Source organism: Mixophyes fleayi, chromosome 7, assembly GCF_038048845.1.
Source record: "Mixophyes fleayi isolate aMixFle1 chromosome 7, aMixFle1.hap1, whole genome shotgun sequence".
NCBI lineage: Eukaryota > Metazoa > Chordata > Amphibia > Anura > Limnodynastidae > Mixophyes > Mixophyes fleayi.
This window is the reverse complement of record NC_134408.1, coordinates 144320991-144330708: the sequence shown is the minus strand read 5'-3', so window position 1 is coordinate 144330708 and position 9718 is coordinate 144320991. Positions and strand designations below refer to the sequence as shown.

General features: G+C 43.7%; 1 protein-coding gene across 2 annotated transcripts in view; it reads right to left on the bottom strand.

Annotated features, from left to right (window-relative positions):
* Positions 1 to 324: 324 nt before the first annotated feature.
* ANKZF1 (ankyrin repeat and zinc finger peptidyl tRNA hydrolase 1) overlaps positions 325 to 9718 on the bottom strand; it is a 13485-nt gene continuing 4091 nt past the window's right edge. For both annotated transcript variants that reach the window (XM_075180995.1, XM_075180994.1), the window contains exons 4-16: positions 9198 to 9300; positions 8824 to 9011; positions 8523 to 8638; positions 8254 to 8407; positions 7708 to 7927; positions 7017 to 7112; positions 6760 to 6903; positions 6308 to 6427; positions 5849 to 6116; positions 5244 to 5355; positions 4265 to 4432; positions 2979 to 3046; positions 325 to 2280 (exon numbers count right to left, since the gene is read on the bottom strand). In XM_075180995.1, the coding sequence (XP_075037096.1) occupies positions 2154 to 2280; positions 2979 to 3046; positions 4265 to 4432; positions 5244 to 5355; positions 5849 to 6116; positions 6308 to 6427; positions 6760 to 6903; positions 7017 to 7112; positions 7708 to 7927; positions 8254 to 8407; positions 8523 to 8638; positions 8824 to 9011; positions 9198 to 9300 (1884 nt within the window). In that variant the 3' untranslated portion in view covers positions 325 to 2153. The remainder of the gene's footprint in view (positions 2281 to 2978; positions 3047 to 4264; positions 4433 to 5243; positions 5356 to 5848; positions 6117 to 6307; positions 6428 to 6759; positions 6904 to 7016; positions 7113 to 7707; positions 7928 to 8253; positions 8408 to 8522; positions 8639 to 8823; positions 9012 to 9197; positions 9301 to 9718) is intronic.

The following is a 9718-nucleotide window of genomic DNA, read 5'->3' as shown; positions in this document are numbered from 1 at the left end:
CAATACATAGCAGCTAATTGCTGGAAGGGTATGCTGGGACTTGTTGTTTCACAACACCTGGAGTGCCACAGGTTAGCTATCACTGCCCTAAAACATCAAATTGTATCTCTAGTTTATCCACTGAAATGTTTTTACAATTCACTATGGAACCATATATAATTAGGTGGCATCTTTAACTCAGGGTTCCCCTGAAACTGTCTGTTTGGCCATAATCCCAGTAGTGTGATTTAAAATCTAAAAGGGACTTTCGTAAATTTCATTCCTCTCTCGGTTGTTATGTTTTTCTTTCCATTAATCTACCTCCTGCTCTTATCTGCATAGAAAGCCACTTGCATTAGGGAAAGACGGTTTATAGAGGACATTCAAATTAAAAAAGGTTTATAACTTTGCATTTGTGGCACAAGGGGCTGATAAGACGTAGATGTTATTTGTGACCGTCCTATGTTCATCCTCAGTGACAGCTCCATTTAATGTTCATATCCCCGGCATAGAAACAGTCAGTAATTCACAACCAAAATGCCAGATTTTATTCCACCCACAACGCTTCATCCTGTCTTTGAGATAATAACCAGATATATTGTTTATGATTAAAAAAACAAGTGTTTTTTATTTTGCTTAAATCAATCATAAGGAAACTACTCTGTTTTACAAGCTGTGACACTGTTTGCATTCTGCTGCACTATAAATAAATTTCATAAAAAAAAAAACTTTGCTTCCGAGGCTTTATTAGCATGGTGCAAAAACAAAAATTAAAATAAAGTTGCTGTAGCCCACAGCAGCTTCCATCAGTCTGGTTCCAGCTAGATGAATGAGGGGTAACTTTTCGCTGCTGTGTTTGCATTGTATGCTGCAGGAAACAGTCATCTAATGAGGGTTTAGGCTGACTTTAGCATAGTCCCAGTTTGCCAGGGACTAAGCCCCTTATTTCATTTTGCAGTAGTGCCTTCGAAGCTTTCATGCGCCCAGCTGGGAGGTTCATTATATGAATTCAATGATCTCCGTAAAGCTTCAATCTTCGTAGTTAAACATACCAGGTCGTTGTGTGTGGTGTATAGCACCATTGCATTATGGGCAAGAGAAGAACACTCTATGATATTATGCACACAGGTGTCTCTTCCCTGCTGTGGAATAATCTTATGCAACAGAAATCTACTCCTGTCACTTGTAGTTAGAAGGAAACCTTTAAGTAGAGGTAGATGTACATAAGGGTGGGTTAGCATATGCTGTACAGCATTACCCTGCATAGAATAATACACCACAAGCAGATGTTTAACTACCTTCGCCTAGCAAGATACATTGTAGAGTGTGGTAAACCATATGGTCTTTATCTGAAATCATTTTTACACACCCTCTGATGATCAGGGGTCTATCGAGGGTTACAAATTACATACAGCTTTAACAACTGCAAAGTGTACATGTGTGTAACAGAAGTAAAGATGTCCCCTTCCTTTCTTCCTATAGTCATTTAGCAATATGTAAGGAGAAAACAGGACCATAATTAGGGGAATGATTGAAAGGTGTTTTCTGGGACATAAATGACCCCCAAGGAAGGGAGATTTGCAATCTTGTGCTTATGTCTTGACATGAGGCACCCATAAATGAGCTTAAGGTGTGCTACCAAATAAGTTTCTGCCTAAAATTGGTTAAGAATCCATAATCTACCCCCCAAATAATAATGTTCCTTCAAAGTGTACAGCTTCCCCCGTCCCATTACAATCTAGTATTTGACTCTAGTGCTGAAGGGGTATGTGAATCCCGTCTTGGAGATCGGGTTGCACCGTAGTCAGGGTAATGGACTAGATCCCCATAGCACAATGTGTCCTGGCACCGGCTGATTGGGGGCTGAACAGTGTCACCAACTGGCCAAATATATCACAACACTGCAGATGTTATTGTTGGTATCAACCAAGGAATAACTTTTACTGTAGAGTAGCTCCCTTGAATGTTAGTGTGCACAGCCTCACATCCAGCAACAACACCTCACACAGGTGATGATCCTTTACAAAGAACGTTACTGGATTCATGATTAGATGTTGCAATAATTCCGAGAGGAATGAGCCCCTCACAGAAGCGAGGGGGGAATGGCCCCAGCGTTGATGTTCCGTAGGATTGGATCTCACACGCCACGTGCCGCTATATCTGACTACACGTTCCTACTTCTGGGATTTGCTTGCCTGGCTCCGCCGATGTTCCTGGAGGCAACGAGTGGAGCAGAAGGAGAAGTCCAGGTATTCAAATGGCACTTTTCCGAGAAGAGACTCCCCGCAGAGCCAGCAGCGTCTACCAATCAAAGTACGTGGTGATTATTAACAAGTATGTATACAGCATCAGCATGCTTTACAATTAGGAACAAACTGTAATAAAACAAGACTGGGTATTAGAGATAAGAGGGCCATGCTCCAAGCTTATTATCTCCTATTATACTTTTGTGGTAGACCCCCTCCGCCATACTGGGCAGAGGGCCGGCTCTCATCCATAGCCAGGACCGCGATCCCCCTACCATGCTATCAACAGAATGCAGTGAACAAAACCCCCATATATTTTCCATATTATATCTTATTTATAAATACATGGGGTCCTTTCTTTGTAGCCAGCAAACTTACTAGTCAGTCTCCCTAAATTATTATTTCTTAAATGTAGCCCCTAGGATAGTGTTTACTATGTATCCTCTACAGTGTGTTTATTTCTACCTTTTATACCTTTTTAAAATACCCCTTTCTGCTTAGTTTCGTAGATGTTTTATATACTTCAATACATTTAATGGTGTTTTGAGCTATATTTAAACACTTCTCAAGGTTACACACGTCCAAGCCAAGACCCCTCTAGATGTGGTTCGCTCCGTTCAATATGAAGACAATAACCCACTATATACAGTGAGCACATACAGGACATGGTATACTATAGCGGACACTCCTCTCTACAAGCCTCTTAACGCCCGTTGAGCGTGCTGTCCATTCCTTGACATAGGACCTGGTTACCTGACATCACTTCCAGCCATGGCCTTGGTGAGCTGAGTGGCCAGTCTACGTTCTGCAGCCAGGGCTCTCTGCGGAGAACAAGAAACACAAAGATAAAGACACAATACAGACCGGTGGCGTCTCTGGGCTATAGAGGAACAGAAGCCAGAGAAGAGAGGTCAAGAAACCGGACATTAAAGAAAAAATGAACAGATACTTTGGGCAGGTGTTTAAGGCAGGACAAACGGTTCGTTCCTCGGTGAGGTCACTGGTTAATGGTTAAGTTGCATTCTCATGTTTATAAGCGTGGCCGCCACCGTGTGTAGGTGAAGCTGAACTACATCTTTGGAGACCAGGGGGGTAAATATATCAAAGTGTGATTTTGCAACTCCAGCGATTTTCTCGGGAGAGTTGAAACTCGCCGATGTATGAAGCTGAGATTTCATGCAAAATCGCCAGATTTCTGCTTCTGTCAAAATCGCTATTTGCAAAATCGCCAGATATCAAACTCCCGACTGTTTGCCACTGCAGCTATACAAGTCTCAAATGTATGAAGCTGCGAGTAAGCAAACTCAGGAGAGTTTGCTTCAAACCACACCAGATACATCACGCTGCTTGATAGCAGCGTGTTGTATAAACACATCACTGTTACACTGCCCTGGCAGCTGTAAAAACTGTAAAGAACAGATAAAAGTTGAAACAGAAAAAAAAAAGCGTGAGGTCCCCCCACTATTCATGCTTAACCCTAGTTCTGCCGGACTAGTGCTGGTCCCGTGAAAATCTGGGAAAAATTTTGCATGGGGTCCCCCTGATTTTCACTTTACCAGCACTAAGCAGACCAGCCAGGGTTGGCAGCACTATAGCAGGGGGAGCATGCAGCAGGGGTCCCCCTGCCATAATGACTAACCAACCCTAGACTGTTCAGCCCTGGGCTGGATTACGTAGGGAGTGGGGTCCGCCGAAAAAAACGAGCGATTTCGAAGCCCCGTCCCCGCACGCCCACCTGCTACAGAGAGTCTCCCGGACACCAACTTAAAAAAGTTGGTAAGTATGGGTGTAACAGTGATGTGTTTAAAAATCACTGATACAACACAGGAGAGTTAGCTAAACTCGGGAGTGTTTACATTGCACAAAATCGCCAGAGATGACGAGTGATTTTGAACTTCAGTGTCAAAATCGCAGCTTGATACATTTCAGTTTTTTTTTTTTTTTTCAAAACTCACGGGTAAACACCCGCGATTTGCCGCGATTTAAACACGCTGGCAAACTCGCACTTTGATACATTTACCCCCAGATCTAGACCTCACCTTCTCACGATCACTGAGCGCTGCAAATTTCTTCTTCATATCCTCCTCCGCCTCCTTTCTCAGCCTCTCTTCTTTCTCTTCCTTTTCCTTCAGTTTCCTCTGTGCTTTCTGAGCACGTCTCTTTTCAGTCCTGCGGGCATCCACCTCCCCTGGTACCGGTCCTGGGATCTGAGACCACAAACAAGATAAGAAAATATTACGCATCATAAAACAACCTATTATACCCACAAGGGTATGTGATGGTTCCTCAGCCCTGAACTTATAAAAGTGCAATCTGCTCCTCTAAGTTTGAGGCTTCTGTTAAGCGCAACGAGAGGACTACCCAGGGTGTCAACATTTTAGGAACTCTGTAAAACCTTGTTCAGGTGACTGCATAAGCCTGTCCTGTTTTCAAATTAACCCAAATAAATGTATTAAATTCTTTCCTACAAATTCTGGAATAAATGCAGAACATTTACTGGCTCCCAGTTGGGGGAGTGATGTCCTGGATCTGGCGCTTTCCGTAGTACTTCAGTATGGAAATGTTCAGTGATCCAGCCATCTATTCGAGAGGTAAATGTATCAAGCTGCAGGTTTGGAAGAGTGGAGATGTTGCCTATAGCAATCAATCAGATTCTAGCTATCATTTTGTAGAATGTAATAAACTAGAATCTGATTGGTTGCTATAGGCAACATCTCCACTTTTCAAACCTGCCGGAAAACTCTCAGCTTGATACATTTACCCCCAGGTCTATCGCGTAGGGACATTTCATCCTACACCAAGCAGTAAACATATAAACTTTCACAGATAATAGAGAACTATATGGTCTTGAGACTTCTGTACAAATAAGCTATGTATCAATTTGACGAGAGTAGCCCCTTGATTATGATAAAATGTAAATACATATCTTAAATCTAATCGATGTTCATAAAAGCAAGTTGTGCACCGTTACCAGGGTCAATTTAAGAGCAGTGAGAAAGTAACACATCTCGGCCCCACCTGGGATTTGCTATAGTTGAATCTGTCGGGATTATCCTCACGGTACTTGCGGAAGCTGTTCCTGGTGCGTTTGTCGGCAGATAAGGAATACGGGGTCCGCGCCGCGGAGTCCCTGGATGAGATAATTACAAGTTTAATCCGCTGCAGACTGCGTAACTGGGATATATTGATGGCTAAAATCAACATATGGAATAGCTCCGATTTACGATCACTTCCCGCAGACTGGCGAGTCCATACACTGCAGGGATAATACAGAGAGAGTCCCCAAATTCTCCACATTACAGTTTAGTCATACAATTCGATGCAGGGTGTAGAAATTTGTGTAGAAAACAAGCAGCAAAGTGCATTTACCATCATATAATGAACTGTATAGAATTCAGATTAGATAACTTGGGAAAGGTTTACCTTAATGCTGCAGAACTTTTGTGGGCTTGATGTAATTGTAAAAGTCGTCATTGCTTTATAGTATTCTGCTAAAGTAAATGGGACGATCTTACACCGTGTGTGGTCCCCCCCCCCCCCCCCAAATTCGCTCAGCTCTACCCGGCCACCCACCTCAGCAGATAAATACCTAAATTCCATTTGGGACTCAGCAGCTGCATTACCTGAGTGCAGGATCCCAGCCAGCTTCCATTAGCAGACACGCCATCTCTCCGTGCCCCGCCAACGCGGCCACATGCAGCAGCGTGCGTTGCTCTACCGGCAGACGCTCGTTCACCAGTCTGCTCAGCACCTCCGTGTCCGGGGTTCCTGTCGGCAGGGTCTGTGTTGCAGAGCTGGGGAGTAAGTGCAGCAAGATCTGCTTCGCCGTCTCAGAGTCGCCCGTCTTGCAGCATGTGAACAAGGAGTTGCGCATCCGGCACAGATCATCACCTAAACAATGTAGGACGTTAGTCGCATCCATCACTAGACAAAGAACATCTGTCGCAAGATAGAAAGCTATAGAGGAATGTCCTTTCTGTACACACAAGTCATTGTCCTGTATTGGCGGCTGTAAAGGAAGATACTATGTAACACGGAATACTCAATATCATACAAGATACTTCGATCAGGGACATTCTTACCTTCCAGCATGGATACAGTGCTGTCAGTTCCCGGACAGGTTGGATGGTCATCACTAGGCTCCTCTATTAACCTCAAAGATGCGGAATCGGGTCCAATTATGTCCTGACCATGAACAGACCCTGTGACAGACAACATACATACTTCACAAAATCAGATCAATTCACTGAGAATAAACCATTCAAGATCAAGAGAGAGTCGCAGAACGTTAAAATATGTTACAGTCAAAACAAGTGTGCCCTCTATCGTTACGGAGAGTACCCCTCATCAATACGAGCTATATTTTAATATCATGTTGTAAATAAAGTAGGTATTTGTACAATGATCTATTTAAATTTGCAGCCAATGATAAAATGCAAAGAAAACGCATCATTAATGGAACCAGACTTCTCATTACTTATCTTTTTTCTGTTTCGTTTTTTCCCTATTTTTTTAAAATATTTTTTTTTTTTACCTGATCCAATTTTTTTCGTCTTCTTTTTCCTTTTCCTTTTCGGGTACAGCTCATATTCCCGAAGGTGCAGAGTGCTGAGTGTCAGCTCTTCTTCCACATATTCCTCCGCCAGGGGGACCTCCTCTTCAGATAGCTCGGGTGCATCTGACGCAAAGGGCAAACGTTTTTTGTTTTTTTTCCCCTTACCATTCTTACATTACTCTTCTTATAGATAATACATTGTTATACATTAGGGTATTAATGTATATTAGATTTACCAGCTGTCTCCTCCTTGGTCTCTGTCCGTACAGATTTTCTAGACTTTACAGTTTTCTCTCGTGTCCTCGTGATCCCAGACACTGCCGTACCCCTTTCTGTGTTCAATAACAGGTCACGAATAAGCAACATGTAGTAAACCGTTCCAGGTGACGCCATGAAAGATCAAAGACACACAACACGGGTAACAATCGATTATCCCGGATACTTGGAACTTTGGTTCTTCCGGATAAAGGAATTTCCGTTCAATTTAATTTAGAGCACCGTACCTTAAATATACTAAATTACAATTTAAAAAAGCCCCATCTTTCCCCAAACTGCCGTTATTCCCCTGCTCATTAAAGCGTTTAGCAGAGCTCCTCACAGTGAAAGCTATTGGAGGCGCTGCATGATCATTTATTGTATAAGGGACATTTGCTGTACTTTGTTTTCTTTCCGGTTGATCTAAACTTCCTGATAAAGTGTTTCCAGATAAGAGATCCCATAAGCTGTAATAGGGCTGTACAGTATACAACAATGGGCAGGAAGTTACTCTTTCTATACATGGAAAGTGCACAACAGAAGGTGAAAAAAGCGCATATTACATTAGGTGATCTGTAATATGTTCTCAGAGTTCGGTTCTGCATTAGATTTGAGGAAGAGAGAACAGCTGGGATAACACAACGATAGCGCCCCCTTCCCCCCCCCGCTTACCATACACCTCCAGTGTGAAGAGCTGTGTGTGTACCCGTTGCACCTCTCGGAACGTGGCTCTCCTAGTGGTGAAGGGGATTCTGTGGACTCGAGGGTCCTTCCGCGGAATGGGTGAATTACGACTCAGGAAGAGGGTCTTGTCAGACCGGGGAGCGCGCAGGAAGATTTCTCGAGCTGCTGCCAGGTCCTCTGTCCAGCTCTGCAACAACTGATTTATGTCCTGGGGAGTCGGGATACACGGCACGTTCCACAACATGAATATCACAGGTCACGCAAATATTATTTTTTACTTCCTGATAAAAATATTCACAGTTCTCTTACAGCACATAATTAGAGAACAGATATATTGTGTCGCTATCTGGCTATTCTTGTAAAGGAAGACAATGGTACTCCCAACTAATAAGATGCTTGTACAAAATATGGAAATGTTGAATTTTATATATTTTTATTTTATTTAGCCTCTATAAAGTGATCGACGTGTCCTATTTAGAAATCTACGGTGTCATGAATTTCCGTCTGAATTGCTGAGTTAATTCTGTGTCTCACCGTTATCAGAGCAACCTGGTTATATCGTCTGAGAGCGGCTCCGGCGGACTTGGCCATGTGACTGCGGTTCTGAGCATCGTGCACGGCTTGAGAAGTCCCTCTCTTGGCTCTCACAGTGTACCGATGGAAGGTCTTGTGCTTGATCACCTCCTTCCTGGGATTGGGAGACAGAATGGAGCGGAACACACAATACATTGAATGAACAGTAACGTATCAGGCAGGGGTCACAGTCTTCAGCCAGAGGACATAATCAGACTTTATTTTCTTACCCCTTATAAACGGCTCCAGCAAAGTGTCCTCCACCAGCCATGAGAACCACCACCACCGCCTGCTCCTGCAGAGTCCTTATACAGCTCAGCAGCTGCTCCGGATTCAAGTCTCCATCCTGAAACATGAATCCACAAACTGTATATTACGTCCTGTGTCTGCATAACTTAGATGCACCCATGTAAAGTGCAGGAAGTGTACAGGATATTACTGTACTGTTTGCAGTTGGGATTATTTACCATTAAATATGTAAAAATAAATAAATGAAAAAATTTGCTATTTGGGGCATCACCATGCACTTACCTTTGTTGCCCCCAACACACAGCGGTAGACAGAAAGCAGCTGACCCTGCTTGTTCCTGAACAGGACTTTCTGTGTGCGGCTGAGGTGACCAGGGAGGGGGGATGGATTTACACCCGGATCAGAAGAGGTTCCCGAATCCTCTTCATCGGAGCTCTCAGAGTCCGAGCCAGAGATGCTGGAAACATCCCCTGGAAGAAAGAAGAAGGGTCCAGAGCCTGTCCTTCACCCTCCTGCGCCACACTCCCCTCCCACCTGCCCATGGCCTGTCCGTCACCCTCCCACCACTTACCTACCAATGGCTTAACCTTCCCCTTTACCTGCTCATGGCCTGACTCTCTCCCACCCTCCTTCTCCCCTCCCCTCCCCTCCCTCACCTGCCCGTGTCCGGTCCTGGAAGTCCTCCTCACTTAATGCACCTGCTCCTTTTAGTCTCCTTTTCAAGTTAAACTGATGCCAGTCCAGGGTGTAGTGTTCTTTCTTTAATGCAGAAAATACAGAGATTACTGAACCATCGACAAAGCAATGTGCAATAAAGAAGTCTTGTATTTCAGTGCTACGGAACATTGTTTGCCAAGACCCTTAGTGTCAGTGTGCCGATGTTCTGGGACCGCAAAAGAATCCGTTCTTACAGAATATATTGTATACTTCAGGTGCACCCCCTCCCCACCCAAAGAAAGAAAAAAAAAAATATTCTGGGATAATAATGGGGTCCTGACCCACAGGTCGCTCACCTCTTATCTATTACACCACACAAACCATATACATTAGTGACCAGCTTGGCTATAACCACACATTTATGCAAAGTCCAATAAGTTATTGTTCATAAAAATACAATTTTCAGCTCTACACTATGGGGTATATTTACTAAACTGCAGGTTTGAAAAAGTAGAGCTGT